The following is a 21,900-nucleotide window of genomic DNA, read 5'->3' as shown; positions in this document are numbered from 1 at the left end:
AAAATGAATTAGTTTTAATAGTCAGGGAATCATTGATGTGTATAGTTGTCAAAAAATGTAAGAAAAAACCAACCAGTATATTATAATTTAACTCAGACATAGGCATAGATGATGTTTACTTTTGTGTTTTCAGAAGAATTTTAATACAGGAATTGTTAAATAAGGTACTATATACATAAAGTTGCAGAAGAAATGCCAATTTTATTTAAGAGAGTAAATGAATTTTTAATACTTTGAAATCATTCAGCTATAAACAGTCAGTACTCTACATAGGGATATGTGTTTACCTATTAACCAAGTTCCCAAATGACACTATTTGGTGATTCTTTATTACCCTGATTTTATTTGCTATATAAATTTGAATTAATAAAATGTCATTTCTTTTTGAATAGTGTGTAATTCAGAATTTTCACTAATTTAACCTAGACTTCTCTCCAATTAGTTCAGGTCGAAGAGCCATTCCTGCTGAGACCCCAGCCCTCTTAACTAGAGTCCGACTTAATCTCGGGTTATTGATATTATTGTTATGGTGCCGTGAGTCTGGAGTCATCCTGGTTGAGCTTGTTTAGTCCCTAAATGGCTCCAATGTTTTGGTAAAGAGCTGGTTCTGAAGCATCTGTCTCTTTAGCTCATTGTGGCTAGTACCGAAAGAGATACCCCAATCACCTATGAAGGCCCTAAGGATTCAAGTTGATGTGGGAAAAATTAAAAGCACTGTCTAGAAAACTCTGCCACTGGAATTGGCCTAGCAAAAGAGAGTGAGAGAAAAAAGAAGGGTCTAGAAAATTTACTTTCTAAATAACCAAATCTCAAATAAAAGATTTAGCAATATATTTTTAAAATGAAGTTCCTGCTCAAATTTGCCTTAAATTTATTCTTGGCCTATTTAAGTGGCAATGACAGATTCAAACAGGCAGTGTGGCTCCAGAATTTATTTTTTTAATCACTACACTATACTATCTGGGTAGTCTAAGCAAAAGGAAGAATACATTCCAAAGTACAAAGGCAGGAGATTATAGGGTATGTTTAATTAGCAGTTCAGTTTTTAACAGAATGCAGATTACAGGTAGGAGAATAATAGGAGGGAAGGGCAGAAAATTAGGTTGGGGTTAAATCCTGAAGGACCTTGACTGTCAGGCTCAAGATGAACTTTATATCAAATTTACAAATAAAAGATAGTCCTACAAATAAATAACACTGCATAGTTCATAAAAAGGCATCTTGCTTTAATTTTTCCGATGTTATGTATTTGTCAAATGAACTTTAATATGTTTTTAATAGTTTAACAAATTATTCTTAATTTGTTAGACTTCTAAAAAAGCTAGTAGAACCTTCATTTCCATTGAAATTAGAATATAGTTTTCTAAAAATTCAGATCATTGTTTTTCTCTTTTGATACTTTGAGTTCTTTGATTAGTTACTTATAAAGTATTGCTGATTCTTTTGTTTGTCAAAATACAATATCAACAAACTTGTCGTGATTTATTATTTTGTGTTTATAGATGATTATTATGGTTGATATGGCAAAAATTATTTTTGCTGGAGTGCCAATTTTATTATGATATTTCTACTCCAATTTAGCTAAGTATGAACCTATGCCATTGTATGCCAGCATAATTTGGAATTTAAAAAGTCTGATTCCTAATATACTTCAGATATAAAGAGCATACTATAAATTATTGTGAATGATTTGTTTTACATCCCAAGGAGTGGTATTCCCTTCAAAGCAGTCACTTTGGGAGGCTATCCACTTATTCTAATGCTGTTGTTATTGCTCAAATTTCTTTTGAAGCTACTCTTTTAGAATCGCCTTGAGGCTTGCAGCACATTCTTTTGAATATCCTCAAAGTATTAAATCTTCATATTTTGAAAGTAGATGTGATATCTAGATATATCTAGAAATCACTTGGAGACAAATCTGATGTGTAATCACACTGAGTGATACCATAGTGATACCTGTTTTCTTGGTGATACATACGAAGGCAGTTCCAAAATATTTTGAGCATTGATAGCGTAATTTACATCAATGTATAACCTTTCAAGGTGACTATTTTGAAATCAACATTCGTATGAATTTAGTCATGCTTCGTTCAGTGTTCACCAACTGCTGACTACCTGCCAGCTCCGGTTACTGAAGACGCTCAGCCTCTAGGTGTAGCTTCCCACTGCCCACACTGCCCTGCCTCTTACCAAATGAGAACCAGGCGAGAGCTACTTCCCAACTGATGGGGATTTAGAATTAATCTGCTTTTCCTAAATACAGTATCCAGTGTACTTACTGAACCACAGCCTTCCTTCATAACCTCCACTGGGACATTAGAAAGCCTCTGACGGAGTGCCTGTTTCCTTTTCTCTTTTATAGCTGTGATGTTGAGCCCAGCCTTATTCTGAACCTTCCTCTAGCTGCCGACTCCCCCATAATACTCAAGAACCCCTGCCTCCTATACCCCCACCTATGGACCAGGATCCTACTTTACCTAAATAGGCCTCCCTGTAACCATGGCTATTCAACCTTTCTGCCGAAACACTGCTCACGTCCTGAAACTCTCGCTGCCATGTCACTGCCAAGCCCATGAGCATGCGTGAATAGCAGCTCTGATTGCTAACTCAGATGCTATATTTGGCACTTCTGAATACCCTTCTTCTGGGTTAGTTCTACTGGTTCCAGTTTCTTCCCTTCTCACCAGCCCACCATTAAGCTCTAGCAAGCCTCATCATGGTGTACCTGTGGGTGCTGTCACTACGTGCCAAATAATAATGATATTTTTATAAAGCTGTTCATATTTCAGCAAACTCTTTTACCTATGGTGCATAATACGGCCATCACAACAATATTGTAAGGTAGGCAATGCTGGAATAGTAAAACAATTTTGGCTATATTTGTTTTTTAAAAGTCTCATTGTACAATTTCAATTCAAAATACCATTTATATCATTGCATCTGATATCTGGATCCATTTTTCCCTTTCACTGTCAAAGGTAAAAAATGTTTCAATAAACTTTTTGCTTTTAATGTTAAGTAAATATTTAATGAACACATAATCATCTAGGACTTTAAAAATATAAACAGAAGCCTCTTTGTTTAATTTAATGTGTCAATTATTCATTTCCATAGCAGACTACCAGACCATACTGTGAGAGAAGATTGTTTTAATCGGCTCTTATTTCACCTTTTCCAATTTAATGAGTTTTCAATGTAATGAGTTTTATCATTAAGTTATTCAACATCATTATTAGTTTAAATGATGTAGCCCAGAGTCACAGAGCTAGGAAGTAAACGATAGATACAAATCTAAGCAACATCACTCCAGAGCCCTTACTCTTAACCACTATGATATACTTGCCTCTGTGCTAGATCTATAGGGCAATTTAACATTTGTTTCATACCCTTGACATCTCCGATAAGCATTCAGATCAGTTTTCCTTTTAAAAAGGAAAGTCAAGATAATGGTAAAATATAATAGTAAAACAAAAGGTTTGTAAAACGCCATTTACATGCAGATTGATTTTGACAGGTGATTGTACCAGCACACTTTTGAGAATTCCTTTGTATTACTGTTCTAGGCACAACACAAAAATTTTAGTGGATCATTTCATAAAAGCACTAAAGAAAAGCTTCCTGTGAATTAATTTTCTAAAATAATATTCAAAAAATATCAGCAGAAGTGTAGAAAAGATTCCTATTATATTTATGCCCAAATCACTAACAATAGGCCTAATTCTACAGTCTTTATTCAGGTTATTCATTAAAGTGTGACACTCCCAAGATTTTTAAAGATCCTGAATTCCTACTCCAAATATAATGGTAGAGATTATTTAAAAGACTGATGTCTGGTTGGTAGGATTACAAGTAGTTGTGATTCTCTTATTTCTACTTTTAATGTATTATTTCCTAAAATTTCCACAATAGACATATATAGTATCACTATTATAATCAGAAAAAAACAATTTATTTTGTGTGAACTTTCACTAAAGTTAATGAACCAACCCACTAGAGGTCTCAAACAGCAATATAGTGCAAGGCATCATCAAGGGTTGATTAAAATTTTAAATAAAGCAGAAGATACCGGCCTGCCTGAGGCAAAAGTGTGAAATGAGTAAAGTTCCTTGAGATATTCCCCCCAACAAACATCCTTTTCAGTTCACTAAATAGGAATATACAAGCTAGACAGCATATATTAGACAGATAAAAAGGTAGTCTACAAAAGTATGTTTCCAAATAATAATGTACATTCTACATGACACTGACAAACCCTTTCTCTTGGGGTAAAGTTTAAGGATGTGCATTTTTAACTAAATCCCCAAGTGACCTTTAAACACACTAAAATCTGAGAACCACTATGTAGGTGCTCAAGAAATGCTTGTTAGATTGAGCACGAAGTTTTAATAAAGCAAGCTGTATACTTGCGTTTACTTGCTGCCCCAGGTCTGTGAGTCAGCAAAATACATATATTTGAAGGAGTTTACAAGGATTTTCAAGGAGGAATAAGAGATAATGGAGTGACCCAGGGAAAGGAGGGAGATATGACAATTTAGAAAAATCTTCATGTCTTAAATAAAATAGAAGACTAAAATACCTCTTTCTATTATCTTCTTCCTCAGAATATGGAATCTGAAAATATGGAATCCGAACATATGGAAATGGAAACCATTTCCTCAGCTTCAGCTCTTCAAGCTCTCTCTAAGCTGCTTTATCCGGAAGAGGATGACTTTGAGTCCGGACAGGTGGTTGTATACTTACAGATGAATTAGTTCTGATCACACTAAGTTGTGAAACTGTATTTGAACAACTTGTTCCAACCTTGCTGTGGGAGCAGGGCTCTGTCATCTAATACATTCACAGGAGGTTGCAGGACTGATTATGCATGAGAGTATAACCTCTAGTACATTTCTAGCAAACATAATTATATTTTTTCTAAACTACCTGAACACTGAATAGGAAAATAGTTCTGTAACTATGGTAGCAATAGCCACATTTCAAAATGTTTGTCATTTATATTTATGGCCAAAGAATGCTTGACAACCATTACAAAGAGTGATAGCTAGGATTTTTAAGCCTAGACAATATTTCTATAAAACAAATAATTTTAATTAGACAATATTAATTAGGCCCCCAAAACCCTTAATTTTTAAAAATTTGTCTACACATGAAAGCAGAACAGAAAATATTTTGAGCCAAATAAGGGGACAAACTAGCTTCAGCCTATTAAAATTGGCTTCCTGCTACATGCTCAGATAGAGCTGTGGAATCTAATTAGTTGAATAGCATTTGGGGTCAGGACAGGGAACCTCAGGGAGGCTTGCAGCAGCAAGATGGGCTTCATTTTGGGTAGGAGAGTTGCATGAATTGACCTTTGGCCATTCCACAGTCACTGCCAGTATGCTCAGAATACTCAAAATACTTCCATGTAACCCCCTGCTCTCCATTCTCCTCCTCCTTAGATATTAGCAAACCTTGGCTATCAGACTGCCTATGTGAAGGCAAACAAAATTTGCGGCAGAAGTTTCATACTATAGGTGCTTCCCTGGTGGCGCAGTGGTTAGGAATCCGCCTCTCAATGCAGGGGACCGGGGTTTGAGCCCTGGTCCGGGACGATCCCATATGCCGCAGAGCAAATAAGCCCGCGTGCCACAACTACTGAGCCTGCGCTCTAGAGCCTGTGCTCTGCAACAAGAGAAGCCACCGCAGTGAGAAGCCCGCTCACCGCAACGAAGAGTAGCCCCCACTCCCTGCAGCTAGAGAAAGCCCTCGCACAGCAATGAAAACCCAAGGCAGCCAAAAATAAATAAATAAAATAAATAAATTTATTTTAAAAAGTCTCGTACTATAGCAGAATATATCAATTTGCTTTAAACTATTTTAATGTTCTTTGTTATCATGACCAGTTTACCATGAATAAACCATCTCCCATGAACATACATATCAATTTTCTCCTCCCCAAATTCTTTTTTGCCATAGTGTGGGAAAACAAGTAGTATAATCTAAATAGGCAGCCAATCCAGTGTCAACCAGATTGACACTGGATTGAGCTTCCACCCCCCAGGAAGAAGTTATGTGGAACAGGGCAGAATCAAGTAAGACATGCAATGGAAATAAAATTTGTAGAGGAGGGGAACTGAGTCAGCTTGGAGCCAGGATTAGGAACCAAGAAGTTTTAGTCAGGGAAAATTCTTAGTAGAGGCCAAAGAAGGAAAGAAAAAGCAGGCCATTAGTAACAGCATTGAATATATACAACAAATAGGACACAGAAGAAAAAGTTAAGTGCAATATCAATAAGTTTGGGAAGGCAAACTCGTTTTTGCTACCTTAGCTGAAATAGAATGATAAATCCTGGGAAAGGTAAAGTTATGTCATATAGAAAAAGTATAGAAAAGGTAAAGTTATGTCATATAGATAAAAGTATTTCATATAGAGAAACAGTGATGTGGAATAAAGGGAAGTGGAACTTGTAACTAGAACAGATTCAGAGATAAGAATTTTCCCTGGTTACAAAGCCTGTTTCCTTTGGCATTTATGTATGGAGATGTTTATTTGCATCTAGAGATGTTTCCAGGGGAAAGATGAGTGCTTATGAGAATAGAGAGACTAGAATCATTTTACCAAATTGTACAATATATAGAGGAAAATTACTATAATAATGTATGATTCTGTATATCTGGGTTATAAGCAATTTCGAGATAATTTGTCATTCAGCCACCACAGTACAGATATCATTAGAGGATATAGAATTGGGGTATCAGAACAGTGTGAGAAAAATTAATGTTTCTAATGAACTATTAAATTTTCCAGGAGAGAAACGGCTTTTCATTTTTTAACATGTATTAATCTTGGGAACTGTAGAACGATTACAAGAGCGATGTGTTTTTGAAAATACACTCACTGAAAACAGCATTTAGAACTGTGGCATACACATTGGTTTATTTACACTATCCCCACCAAGAATTGTTAAGAATATAGGAGATTGGGAAGAGAGTATGTCTGTTGTCTCACGAGGGGATCTTAAGACCTTGGGAAATAAGGTTTACCGCTCTGCACAGACAACGTAACAAGGATGTTCTAACTCTCTTACATATTGCAAAGTGGCATGAATTGCAATGATAAATTGCTCGGATAATTGGATGTAGATTCATGGTAGAGGCTGAAATGATATTCTTATAGAAACAATTGCCAGATGGTTTTTAATGTTTTTATTATCCTGATCCATCTTTTCACTTGAAAATTTTATTTTTAATCATTTATTTTCATTAAGTTAATAAACTGAAACTCCTCCTCTGTTCTGATATACTGATCCAATCATCACTGTCCATGGAGAGCATACCAATTTTTGTCAGGAATGTTCAAGTTTTTATTTCTATGGATTTTAATTTGCTGAGGAAGGAAGCACTCAACAAAACAAGAGGCCCTCAGGTTCCAAAAAATGCTTTACCCTGGTTGACTATTAGTAGTATTAATATTCTCATGATTAATAACTTAAGAAAAGCACTGCAAGTTTACATGACTTTAGTGATTTAAAAGAAAAAAATGTACAGAATATTGTCTTGGGATTTTCACATAAAAATGCCTGTAACACCTTAACAGCAGACATAGCACTTTTGAAGCACCTTTTGGAAAGCAATAGTTACTGTCTCAGAAACCTTTGAAATGTTACAGATTAATTTATAATTTATAGCTGTTGGAATAATTTAGCATAAAAAAGACACAGTTGAGCTTTTCCACCAGCTTTCAAGGACAGACCCTATTCCTCTTGCCCAAACAGGACATTATAACTTGTGTACCTGTCTGAAGTCTTGGGAGATAAGGGCAGGAGCCTGGAAAAGGAGACTTGGAGGTACTAGTTTGCCAGGACCACGCAATAAGAAGTTTTGACTGCCAGCAATGGAGTGAATTGGAGCTGCAGAGTCTGACATCAGCAAGAACAATTAGTAAAAAAAAAATTGGGATTTCTTGAAGTAGCGAAGAACTCCTGACAGGGACCAATAAGGTGGTAGCCGCTATACTGATGGGGTAATGTGTGTTATGCTTAGCTGAAAAAAGAAAACTGTTCTTCTACTGGTGAGACAGGGGCAGTATGTCTGCTGTTCCTGTCCCATACAGGGGGTATGTCTGCTCGTACAGAAGATGGCAAAATAAACCTGAACTTGCATGAAGACTGAAGTGGTTCAGCATGTATTTGACACTATTAATCTGGCGTTGCTGTTTAAATCCACTAGTTCAGTGTCATGAGGTGATGGGACAAAGAAGTATTTCATATCCACAGTGGAAACAAGTAAAAGCTATTATCAAGACTTTTTGTGGTACGTGGGCCTCTCACTGTTGTGGCCTCTCCCATTGCGGAGCACAGGCTCCGGACGTGCAGGCTCAGTGGCCATGGCTCACGGGCCTAGCCGCTACGCGGCATGTGAGATCTTACCGGACCGGGACACGAACCCGTGTCCCCTGCATCGGCGGGCGGACTGTCAACCACTGCGCCACCAGGGAAGCCCTATTATCAAGACTTTTGAATGAGTTGTTTGATGTCTAAATACTTAGACTCTATTTAGTGGTTTGTTTTTATTTCTATAAAACTTTCCCATACTTCTGTCCCCCATCTAACTATGACCAGACAACTGCCAAAACCCAAAGGGGTCGATGCTCTTATTCTAACACTTGGTTCTAACCTTCAAAGAGTTGAATGTGGCTCATTCCCCTAGCCCCAAGAATACATGATTCACTGGGCTGGAACTGGGGATTTAGTCTGATCAAAGATCAATTCTGCCTTGGGGTCTATTAAACCAAATACTTTTTGAAAGGACGAGGAAAACACATTCAAAATGATACTTGACATCTGTCTCTTGGTTATATAATAGCAATGGGTAATGAAACTGGGAAGCTTAATGAAACTGTAGACGGAAAGCTTATCAAATTTAAAGTATCACTGGTCGTGCAAGTTATACAAGTAGTAATTACAGAATGTTGGACTTTTTTTCCTCTCCTCCAGTCAAATAGTTCATCTGAAATGGGTCCTGGGGATATTGGACCATCAAAAACAGAAGCGCTTAAAGGTAAGTTATTTAATAAAGCATATAGATCAATATAATCAGTATAATCTTTTCTTTGGGAGCAAAATGATAGGGAGAGTAATACTAACACTAGCACTTATCAAAGCTGAACTCAAATAATTGTGAGAACGATGAACAACTATTTACATATAAAGATATTGTTTTTACTCTAGTGTTGCAGGTAAGTTGTTTTTCTGGTAATGGAAATTAATTTGCCTTGAGTTCTTCACATTTTTGGGCATATTTCCTGAGATGGAAAACCAGGACAGTCACATGTGGTTAGATAACTTTTTTAGTATTTAGGGTCTAGTTACCACGACATTTAACTTCTTCACGTTCTGTGCTGCTATATTCTGGCAATTTCACAGAATTCATTAATTCATTCAATAAATATTTGTTGAGAGCTAATTATGTACCAGGTAGTATGATCATCTCTGAGACTACAATGGAGATCAAAATAGAAAGGTTCCCTGCCCCCAATGAGCTAATAGTCCTTTGGAGAACACAATGAAACAAATAACTACACAATTTTATCTTAAGTTGAAAAGCTTATAAATTAAAGCCCATGGGGTGACTTATAAAGTCACGGGTCCGGTAAACTAGAATAAATATTTTTTGGGTGTTTTCCCAGCATTTTGGCCTATACATTTTCACAGAGTTGAACATTTTGCACATCTTTAAAAATGTAGAAATCTGTAATTCTGTTGGTCGTGATCACAGTTACCAAAGGGTGGACAGGGAGAGGAAATGAAGTACTCTCATCAATTTAGGTAATTGTAAAAGATTTTGTCTGGAAAAATGTTTAATAATGACTAAAATGAGGTCTGAGTGGACCATTTTAAAATTTCAGTTATTCTACATACTCAAGAGCCTATTTGCCTTATTCAAGAGATATTCATTTCACAGAAGACTAGTTCAAATTTGGATGTATTTCTGTGCTGCCTGTATTTCTGATAATGTAGGTCTAATAATCTCTAAATTCTAAGAACAACGAGTCATATGTAAAACATTATATATAAATCTGTAATTATGCTTTACAAAGCCCATGCTAGATGGAAGCAGATCATTTCAAATGAACTGGAAGAATTGAAAACCTGACAATCAGGTGCATTTCTGGGAATGCTTAACAGTAATCAAAATAATGTTCTGCACCTAATGTGGGTCTCCATTTGCTGCCGCAACAGTTGGAACAAATGCAAGCTGGGATTTAGCATGCCTATTTACTTTCTCTTTTTTTTTTAACATCTTTATTAGAGTATAATTGCTTTACAATGTTGTGTCAGTTTCTGCTGTATAACAAAGTGAATCAGCTATACCTATACATATATCCCCATATCTCCTCCCTCTTGCATCTCCCTCCCTCCCACCCTCCCTATCCCACCCCTCTAGGTGGTCACAAAGCACCGAGCTGATCTCCCTGTGCTATGCGGCTGCTTCCCACTAGCTATCTATTTTACATTTGGTAGTGTATATATGTCCATGCCACTCTCTCACTTCGTCCCAGCTTACCCTTCCCTCTCCCTGTGTCCTCAAGTCCATTCTCTATGTTTGCGTCTTTATTCCTGTTCTGCCCCTAGGTTCTTCAGACCCCCTTTTTTTTTTTAGATTCCATATATATGTGTGAGTATACAGTATTTGTTTTTCTCTTTCTGACTTACTTCACTCTTTAGGACAGACTCTAGGTCCATCCACCTCACTACAAATAACTCTAATTTCATTTCTTTTTATGGCTGAGTAATATTCCATTGTATATATGTGCCACATCTTCTTTATCCATTCATCTGTTGATGGACACTTAGGTTGCTTCCATGTCCTGGCTATTGTAAATAGAGCTGCAATGAACATTGTGGCACATGACTCTTTTTGAATTATGGTTTTCTCAGGGTATATGCCCAGTATTGGGATTGCTGGGTCATATGGCAGTTCTATTTTTAGTTTTTTAAGGAACCTCCGTACCCTTCTCCATAGTGGCTGTATCAATGTACATTCCCACCAACAGTGCAAGAGGGTTCCCTTTTCTCCACATCCTCTCCAGCATTTATTGTTTGTAGATTTTTTGATGATGGCCATTCTGACTGGTGTGAGGTGATACCTCACTGTAGTTTAGATTCGCATTTCTCTAATGATTAGTGATGTTTAGCATCCTTTCATGTGTTCATTGGAAATCTGTATATCTTCTTTGGAGAAATGTCTATTTAGGTCTTCTGCCGATTTTTGGATTGGGCTGTTTGTTTTTTTTTTTGATGTTGAGCTGCATGAGCTGCTTGTAAATTTTGGAGATTAGTCCTTTGTCAGTTGCTTCATTTGCAAATATTTTCTCCCATTCTGAGGGTTTGTCTTTTCGTCTTGTTTATGGTTTCCTTTGCTGTGCTAAAGCTTTGAAGTTTCATTAGGTCCCATTTGTTTTTTTTTGTTTTTATTTCCATTTCTCTAGGAGGTGGGTCAAAAAGGGTCTTGCTGTGATTTATGTCATAGAGTGTTCTGCCTATGTTTTCCTCTAAGTTTTATAGTGTCTGGCCTTACATTTAGGTCTTTAATCCATTTTGAGTTTATTTTTGTGTATGGTGTTAGAGAGTGTTCTAGTTTCATTCTTTTACATGTGGCTGTCCAGTTTTCCCAGCACCACTTATTGAAAGGCTGTCTTTTCTTCATTGTATATTCTTGCCTCCTTTATCAAGATAAAGTGCCCATATGTGCATGGGTTTATCTCTGGGCTTTCTATGTTGTTCCATTGATCTATATTTCTTTGTGCCAGTACCATACTGGTTTTGTGCTTTGTTTTTGTGCCAGTACCATACTGTCTTGATTACTGTAGCTTAGTAGTATAGTCTAAAGTCAGAGAGCCTGATTCCTCCAACTCCATTTTTCTTTCTCAAGATTGCTTTGGCTATTCGCGGTCTTTTGTGTTTCCATACAAATTGTGAAATTTTTTGTTCTAGTTCTGTGAAAAAGGCCTTTGGTAGTTTGACAGGAATTGCACTGAATCTGTAGATTGCTTTGGGTAGTATAGTCATTTTCACAATGTTGATTCTTCCAATCCAAGAACATGGTATATCTCTCCATCTGTTTCTATCATCTCTAATTTCTTTCATCAGTGTCTTATAGTTTTCTGCATACAGGAGTTTTGTGTCCTTAGGTAGGTTTATTCCTAGGTATTTTATTCTTCTTGTTACAATGGTAAATGGGAGTGTTTCCTTAATTTCTCTTTCAGATTTTTCATCATTAGTGTATAGGAATGCAAGAGATTTCTGTGCATTAATTTTGTATCCTGCTACTCTACCAAATTCATTGATTAGCTCTACTAGTTTTCTGGTAGCAGCTTTAGGATTCTCTATGTGTAGTATCATGTCATCTGCAAGCAGTGACAGCTTTACTTCTTCTTTTCCGATTTGGATTCCTTTTATTTCCTTTTCTTCTCTGATTGCTGTGGCTAAAACTTCCAAAACTCTGTTGAATAAGAGTGGTGACAGTGGACAATCTTGTCTTATTCCTGATCTTAGTGGAAATGGTTTCAGTTTTTCACCATTGAGAATGATGTTGGCTGTGGGTTTGTCATATATGGCCTTTATTATGTTGAGGTAAGTTCCTCCATGCCTACTTTCTGGAGAGGTTTTATCACGAATGAGTGTTGAATTTTGTCAAAAGCTTTTTCTGCATCTATTGAGATGATCATATGGTTTTTATCATTCAATTTGTTAATATGGTGTATCACATTGATTGATTTGCATATATTGAAGAATCCTTGCATTCCTGGAATAAACCCCACTTGATCATGGTTTATGATCCTTTTAATGTGCTGTTGGATTCTGTTTGCTAGTATTTTGTTGAGGATTTTGCATCTATGTTCATCAGTGATATTGGCCTGTAGTTTTCTTTCTTTGTGACATATTTGTCTGGTTTTGGTATCAGGGTGATGGTGACCTCGTAGAATGAGTTTGGGACTGTTCCTCCCTCTGCTATATTTTTGGAAGAGTTTGAGAAGGATAGGTGTTAGCTCTCTCTAAATGTTTCATAGAATTCACCCATGAAGCAATCTGGTCCTGGGCTTTTGTTGGAAGATTTTTAATCACAGTTTCAATTCCAGTGCTTGTGATTGGTCTGTTTATATTTTCTATTTCTTCCTGGTTCAGTCTCAGAAGGTTGTGCATTTCTAAGAATTTGTCCATTTCTTCCAGGTATCCATTTTATTGGCATAGAGCTGCTTGTATTAATCACTCATGATCCTTTGAATTTCTGCCAGGTCAGTTGTTACTTCCCCTTTTTCATTTCTAATTCTGTTGATTTGAGTCTTCTCCCTTTTTTTCTTGATGAGTCTGGCTAATGGTTTATCAATTTTGTTTATCTTCTCAAAGAACCAGCTTCTAGTTTTATTGATCTTTGCTATTGTTTCCTTCATTTCTTTTTCATTTATTTCTGATCTGATCTTTATGATTTCTTTCCTTCTGCTACCTTTGGGGTTTTTTGTTCTTCTTTCTCTAATTGCTTTAGGTGTAAGGTTAGGTTGTTTATTTGAGATGTTTCTTATTTCTTAAGTTAGGGTTGTATTGGTATAAACTTCCCTCTTAGAGCTGCTTTTGCTGCGTCCCATAGGTTTTGGGCCGTCGTGTTTTCATTATTGTTTGTTTCTAGGTATTTTTTGATTTCCTTTTTGATTTCTTCAGTAATCTCTTAGTTATTTAGTAGTGTATTGTTTAGCCTTCATGTGTTTGTATTTTTTACAGATTTTTCCTGTAATGGATATCTAGTCTCATAGCGTTGTGGTCGGAAAAGATACTTGATACGATTTCAGTTTTCTTAAATATACCAAGGCTTGATTTGTGACCCAAGATATGGTCTATCCTGGAGAATGTTCTATGAGCACTTGAGAAGAAAGTATATTCTGTTGTTTTTGGATGGAATGTCCTATAAATATCAATTAAGTCTATCTGGTCTAATGTGTCTTTTAATGTTTGTGTTTCCTTATTTATTTTCATTTTGGTTGATCTGTCCATTGGTGACAGTGGGGTGTTAAAGTTCCCTACTATTATTGTGTTACTGTCGATTTCCCCTTTTATGGCTGTTAGTATTTGCCTTATGTATTGATGTGCTCCTATGTTGGGTGCATAAATATTCACAATTGTTATATCTTCTTCTTGGATTGATCCCTTGATCATTATGTAGTGTCCTTCTTTTTATTCTGCTCTGTGGTAGTTATTTCCACTATTTGATCTTCCAGGTCACTTATCCATTCTTCTGCCTCAGTTATTCTGCTATTGATTCCTTCTAGAGAATTTTTAATTTCATTTACTGTGTTGTTCGTCATTGTTTGCTCTTTAGTTCTTCTAGGTCCTTGTTAAATGTTTCTTGTATTTTCTCCATTCTATTTCCAAGATTTTGGATCATGTTTACTATCATTACTCTGAATTCTTCTTCAGGTAGACTGCCTATTTCCTCTTCATTTTTTGGTCTGGTGGGTTTTTATTTTGCTCTTTCCTCTGCTGCATATTTCTCATCTTCTCATTTTGCTTAACTTACCGTGTTTGGGGTCTCCTTTTCACAGGCTGCAGGTTCGTAGTTCCCATTGTTTTCGGTGTCTGCCCCCAGTGTCTAAGGTTGATTCAATGGGTTGTTTAGGCTTCCTGGTGGAGGGGGCTGGGGCCTGTGTTCTGGTGGATGAGGGTGGATCTTGTCTTTCTGGTGGGCAGGACCACGTCTGGTGGTGTGTTTTGGGGTGTCTGTGAACTTATTATGATTTTAGGCAGCCTCTCTGCTAATGGGCAGGGTTGTGTTCCTGTCTTGCTAGTTGTTTGGCATGGGGTGTCCAGCACTGGAGCTTGCTGGTCGTTGAGTGGAGCTGTGTCTTAGCGTTGAGTTGGAGATCTCTGGGAGAGCTCTCACCGTTTGATATTACGTGGAGCCAGGTGGTCTCTGGTGGTCCAGAACTCAGCTCTCCCACCTCAGAGGCTCAGGCCTGACACCCAGCTGGAGCATCAAGACCCTTTCAGCCACACAGCCAGGTACATGGGGATTTTTTGGCCTTTGGGAAGTCTGATGTCTTCTGCCAGCATTCAGTAGGTGTTCTGTAGGAGTTGTTCCACATGTAGATGTATTTCTGACGTATTTGTGGGGAGGAAGTTGATCTCCACGTCTTACTCCTCCGCCATCTTGAAGGTCCTCTGAATGGTTAAACTTTACTGCTACTATTGGAGGGACTCCTGAGGAGGCAGGGGGTGGCTGTGGCTCACTGTGGGGACGAAGACACTGGCAGCAACTGCTCTGGCAAGTACTCATTGGTGTGAGCCCCCATTTACTTTCAAACATTTAAATATGACATGTAGAAACCCCAGGCATGTGCTCAGTTGACATAAAGGACAAATGAGAGAGATTTTCTTTAGAGCCCATGTCTATATGAGGAAAATAATGGATTAAAAATGATCATTGTCTCTACTGTTTTCAGTTTCTTTCACTGATAATATTTTTAAAGAACTATGTCAGGCTTGCACGGAAAAGGTATCAAGGGACTTTTAAATAGTAAAACACAAGGCAAGATAAAGTATTTCTATCCAAATCAGATTGATTGCATGTTTGATTTGTTCTTTTATGTAAAAATATTTTACGTATGATCCTATTTGTTTCTGAAAAAATGTGTAATATTTCTTTGCATATATGTTGTATATAATATATATTTTATACACAATATGTTATTTTATGTACTAAATATTTGTATATTATATGTTTTATATGTGTATATACACATATATGTATATATATTTCTGTAGATATAGATATAGATATACGCACATATACAGAGAGAGAGAGAGAGAGAGAGAGAGACTGGAAAGATGTACACCAGAATGCTATCATTGATCATCTCTGGGTGGTTAGAATATAGATTATTTTATTTTCTTCTTTTTGCTTATATGTGTTTTCCAAATTTTCTACAATTATTATTACAACTCTTCAATGTATTGGCTGTGTGTTGATTAAAAATTTAAGTCAATTGTTACGAATTTAGCTTCTCTGACCAAAAACCAAGCTAGCGATTACAAATAGAAAATATTTCACTTCAGTGATCCCAAACTTAGTGTGAAGAAGAACAGGAGAAATTTCAAGGGGTAAAACAGGCAAAAGCTTCAACTTTATCTTCCCTTTCTTCACAGTCATCCCTCAAACAAGTGATGAAAATAGTGAGCACATCTGGAATCCGGAGGAGGTTCCAGAAGGGGCAGAGTACCATGATGTGTGGGATATTAGAGAAACACCAGAGTAAGTCAAATGAAGCCAGGAACATGTTTTTTGGGGTTTAAGTTAGATGTGTCATCTGATACCAGTCTGTTTTTGACAAGATTCATAATGTAACTTCTACCACATAAAAGGTAAAACTATGGTGACACACAGAAGGCATGTGTAATTGATGAGTTTTTTCCTTCTAGAGCAGAAACAAATATTAAGACATAATACCTTTCTTTCAGTTATTATCTAACAAAAAGTGAAAAGTAGTCATTTCCATTATCAATTTATATTTAATATCATTTAGTTGTATAATGTGGAAGTAACAGTGGGTAAAACCAGCCCATTAAATTACAAGCATTCATACAAACTAAATTATTATGCCATGTTTTTGTGTCAAAGACTTGCTTTTAATTACTCAGTGTTCCACAATTTCAGTAAAAGGCTATGTTCTGCCACCAATTATCAGCTGTTACCTGGACTAATTTACTAGTTATTTTAGGATTATGTTTAGTATATTGTGCAAGCAGGATTAAAGGCTTGCTTTCTAGTCTTTTAGTAGAAATTATAAATATGAATTTTAGAATTATCATAAAAAGCCTTTCGTACGAATAAGTGAAATCACTCATACTGTTAAGGATTAAAGTGTGTTTACATACATAATTGAAATTAATGATTAAATACACTAAGCTTTAAATATGTATTTTAAAATAAAATCTTGTTTGAATATTTAGAATAGCTTGAAAAACAAAGGCAATATTTATTAAATTATAGTGTGCTTTATGATGTCTTGAAAACTTCTATGGCAAATGATCTGAGAACTTTTCTAATTCTGACTGTAAAACTGTGTCCAATGCTTAAAAAAAAAAAAACGATGCTTCTATCTTCTATGTCAGTTCTGAAAATAGAAGCAGTGGGAGACTGCAGATAATTAACTAGAGAAAAAGTGTCCAGCTTTCAAATAAACAATGTAAAAAAAAGTAAACCTCATAAAAAAAGGGGATTTTAAAACATTTCTGTCTGCATCTTAAGTATGAAGGGAGTGAATCCCAGGTTATGTTTATACAGTGCCCACACATCACTGTGAAAGGTAAGATTTAAGTCATTCATTTGTCACATAGTTTAATGAATGTCAAACATCCATATGTGGCAAGCTCCAAATCTGAGAAAATTTTAATTTTTCATCCTGATGTTTGATGTTCTGTAGAAGGAACATCCCTCAAAGCTTTAAATGAACAAGAACTCCAGTCAGGATATGAAGAAAATTGCTTTATAAGATTTTTTAATCTCTATTTTCTATGTTATGCAAATACATTTCGAACTGTCCCAATTGGTAAAGAAGAAAATGGGTAAAGAAGGTGAACAGGCAGATCACAAAAGAAGAATCACAAGTTACCAAATAAAAAATAATAAGGGCCTGAGCTAAGTCACTGGCCTTGGAGAGAAATATGAGGGTCTTTATTTGAGAGATATTTGAAGGAAAATTTGGTATTTGATTAGATATAATGAATGAGAGGAAAGCAGTAGCTAGAGCAAATCCATGTGGGAGTCCTGGGCATATAGATCATCAATATCTTTCTGTTTTGTTTTAACTTGGCTTCACCTTTGTGAATACCTGGTAGCTGTTACAGTCTATTAAGAAAAAAGTGTCCTATCTCAAATAGCTATTTACTGTTAGCCCTATTCCAACTCAGAGAAGTCCCTCTTTCATCCTTGGGCATTCCTATTTGCAAGTGGTCAGAAGTTCAATGTCTCCAGATACAATTTTCCAACCGCCTACTATATGCATTTGCCTGGATGTCCCAAGGCACCTCACATTCCACACACCCTAAACCAAACTCACCATTTCCCCTCCACCTACATTCCCAATCACAGTTAGTGGCTTCACTGTTCACCCAGTCACCCAAGCGAGTAACCTCAGCATCATCTTTGATGCTTTCCTCTCATTCATTATATCTAGTCAAATACCAAATCTTCCTTCAAATATTTGTAAATGTTTACTTACTTCATTCCATCTAAAAAGATAGGGTAGGGACTTCCCTGGCGGTCCAGTGGTTAAGGTTCTGTGCTTCCAGTGCAGGGGGTGTGGGTTCAATCAGGGAACTAAGATCCCACATGCTGTGCAGTGCGACCAAAATAAATAAATAAATAAAATTAAAATTAAAAAATAAAAAGATATAGTTCATTATGGCTGGGGGTTTCTATAAACCACTCTATCCCTGGGGTCCCAAATTTGGGGGCAAGGAAAGATTTATGAATTGTCATGTGTGAGGTGAAATACCAGGAAAACCTTTCACTGAACTAAGAATTCTGTAGGACTAAATTCTAAACACTATAGTTGTACCGGTGCTGACTACACTACCAGTGTTTCTACTGTAGAATTTTTGAGGTAGAAAACACAATAGAGATCATTTAGTTCAAACCCACCCCCTCCCATAAATTGTACAAATCCGGAAGCTGAGCACATGAGTTTGTGACTTGACCAAGATCACACAGTTAATGACAGAAAGAGTACGAAACCTGGATTTTCTAACTCTACTCTGAGGCTTAAATTTAACAGAGGAATGCTTCCATCTATCCATCAAACCCTGGATTATGGGCTCACTATTCTTCTGAGCCATTGTTTTCCAGGAAAGGACCTTCCTTTTTTCTTCTGCTTTTACTCTTATTAGAATCTTGTTAGAAGTTCCCTCAATCTATTTTATTTGTATAGCTCTGAAATAGTCAAGCTTTATTTTTAGAAACCAGTATACACAACATAAATCCTGACAGTGTTAGGTAATTTTGACTGAATTTCTAGACTTTTCTTCCCTTATATTCTGCTACATGCCTGAAAAACTGCAAGCACTTTATTTATTTTGTCCTTTTATTTTTTGTAATAGCATGTCCTCATAAGTTTCTAGTTTTCTGCTCTGTGACAGGAAATTGCTCTTTCATTTGAGTCTCTATATCGCTGGCTTTTTTTTCAGATATGAAATTGTGTTCAAACAGAAGGTGGGAACTGAAGATATGTTCCTAGGATTGACCAGAAAGGACCCTTCAACTGCGTGTTGTAAGGATCTAGTGGTAAGCCTCTCCCCTCTTCCCCATTTTCCATTTGACCATTATAGTTAAATTGACTGTTGTATACATAATACCATAGGCAAGGCTGTAAACCCTTTAAAAATAGTGGTTGCTATGTTTGAGGTACTAAGGGAATAATAGGATAGACAGTTTAAAATTGGCAAACATGTACAAAATAAACTAAGTTTACACATGTGGATAAGATTTACAAATAAACAGAATCATATGACATAACGCACTACTTCTAGTCCTAATAAAACTGCCCAATCTGGACTGAATTTTCTTTCATCCTAGTTCTGTCCCATACATGTCATCTGATTGGTTATTAATTTCTGATGAGTGACAGTCAATCAAAAAGTAATATTTCCTTCCCTGAATCGGTCTTATCTCTTATATCTGTATTTCTTTTAATGACTCAACTTACATTGGGGGACATAAAAGGGGATTTTTTTTCTTAAATTTTGGATCTGAACTACTGACTTAACCCTCTCAAAAGACATCCAAAATGTTACTTGGCTCCCTTGTCTGAATGACACTACAGCATGTTGAAGAGCATCCTTTGCCAAGCCACTGTTTCTGTATAATAACAGTAGCGATACCAACAATATCAATAAGACTTCCTTACTGGGCCTAACCAAGAGTGTGGAATGCAACTCACTTTGGCAATATACACTAGTAATTCTGGTGTTTGGTGCTGGGAATTTATTTTTTGAGATCAGGGGCTGTGCATCTGTATTTTCCCCTCCCTCTCTTATAATACTCTACAACACAGAGTACTGAAGTACCCATAGGAGATGCTTAATATTTTTCCTGAAGCAAAAGATAAATGCATTCTCTCTTTTGCATAAACTTCAGGCTTTCTCTTATTAGCAAAATCTAAGACATTCAGTTGGATCACATAACATAATAGGAATAGCGTCTTTAAGGACCTCAGGAGATTTTTCAAACTTAATGAGTTAAGGTTTCAAGTGATCTTGAAGTAATTAGCTCCCAGGGTTTTACCAGTAATATTCAAATTTCTCTCTCTTAAATGACTGTAGGATTATGTTTTTGATGTTTGGTATTGCGGATTACTCTAAACTCTAAAGAAATTCTAGGCCCTAAATAAATAAAACTGTTGTGAGCCTTTCCATTTCCCTCATGCAGCTTGCTCCCAGCATTAATAATAAAGGTATGCTGAATGAAGAATCTTGGAAACTAAATCACACCTCAGAGTAGGAGTACACAATTTATCTAAAACTCAACATGTATGTACAGAAAAAGACTTGATCCCTCCCTCTAATGAGCTTATAATTGACTGGGGAGACTAAACTAACATAAATGAACCCATTTTATTATTAACAATTAAATTCAGTGTTGACAATTTTAAGTTTGCCAGGAGTTCAGACGGTTTGGATAAGACATGGACACCTTTGAATGCCAGAAACAGATGAAACATTTGTTGGTGCCATGGCACTTCACCACATGTATAGCATTCTTTTCCTCTTTCTTTTTCTTCATACATTCAATCTTTAAATACTACTACATACCAGACACTGTCCTAAGTACTAGGGATACAAAGACAAATAAGAAACAGTCAATTACCCTCAAGGAATTTACAGGTAATGAGATGGACACCTAAAAAGTCATTGCAGTTCACTATGGCAAGTACATATTTAGAGGCATATACCAGGTACGTGGTGACATGAAGCAGAAAGGGCAGAAGGGGATCAACACCAGGTGGATAGGATTTCTCCAGTGGACAGCATTCCAAGAAGGGCATTCCAAACAGAGGTAAGAGCACATGGAAAGGTATCCAGGCATGAAATAGCATGACCTATTTGGGTAAGCATTGAGTGTAACAAGAGTAAAGAATAATTGTGGACAGTGGTGTACTGGTAAGCTGTCCCTCAAAAAAGAAAAAAGAAAACAGATCTGCGCTTGAATTTTATCCTATAGGCATATTAATGATGACACCCACTGTCATTGCTTAACCCTGCTGGGAAGACTCCGACTGCAGAGGTTAATGACCTCATCTCAGATATTTCTGGCACAATTTTTAAGCTTATTATTCCTGTTAATAATATGGCATTTTTTCAACTCTAAGACATCATCAAATTGTAGATGTGCCATTTGTTTAGTAACATAGGAAAAATAGGTATACTACTATATTAAATATGCACATTGTGTGATTCATCCCAATAACAGAAACATAAAAATGTGAGGAAAATTACACCTTAGAATTGGCTAAATATGTTATTTGGGTCCTGGACCTGGTCTCTATGTAACAATCTGACCCAGAGACTTTAAGAAGAAGCCCTCTGCTTAAGCTGAGGAAGGTAATAGGAACGCAAACAATCTGTTTAAATACAAGAACTGATTTGGGGTTTAAAAATTTACAAGAACCGCCTTTCCTTTACCCTCCCCAGACTCCAAATAAGAAAGCAAGATTTATGAGTCCTAAATCAAAGTGTTGATCCTAAACAAAATTCTGAGTTAAGAATATGTATGTCTTCAGCAAACCTTCCATCTTTTCCTTCTAACCCCAACCCAGAGAGTTCCATTATCCAAATTATGCCTGCTGCTCTACTCCTGAGTTTGTAGTTACCAA

At 36.5% G+C, this 21,900-nt stretch overlaps 1 protein-coding gene across 1 annotated transcript in view; it reads left to right on the top strand.

The window, feature by feature from the left end:
• Window positions 1-21,900, top strand: part of DNAAF6 (dynein axonemal assembly factor 6) — a 41,039-nt gene that overhangs the window by 1,731 nt on the left and 17,408 nt on the right. Inside the window, exons 2-5 of the mRNA XM_033849275.2 lie at window positions 4,602-4,724; window positions 8,978-9,041; window positions 16,178-16,283; window positions 19,217-19,313. Of these exons, the coding sequence (XP_033705166.2) occupies window positions 4,605-4,724; window positions 8,978-9,041; window positions 16,178-16,283; window positions 19,217-19,313 (387 nt within the window). The 5' untranslated portion in view covers window positions 4,602-4,604. The remainder of the gene's footprint in view (window positions 1-4,601; window positions 4,725-8,977; window positions 9,042-16,177; window positions 16,284-19,216; window positions 19,314-21,900) is intronic.

This window comes from Tursiops truncatus, chromosome X (assembly GCF_011762595.2).
Source record: "Tursiops truncatus isolate mTurTru1 chromosome X, mTurTru1.mat.Y, whole genome shotgun sequence".
Taxonomy (NCBI): domain Eukaryota; kingdom Metazoa; phylum Chordata; class Mammalia; order Artiodactyla; family Delphinidae; genus Tursiops; species Tursiops truncatus.
This window is presented reverse-complemented; position numbering and strand designations above follow the sequence as displayed.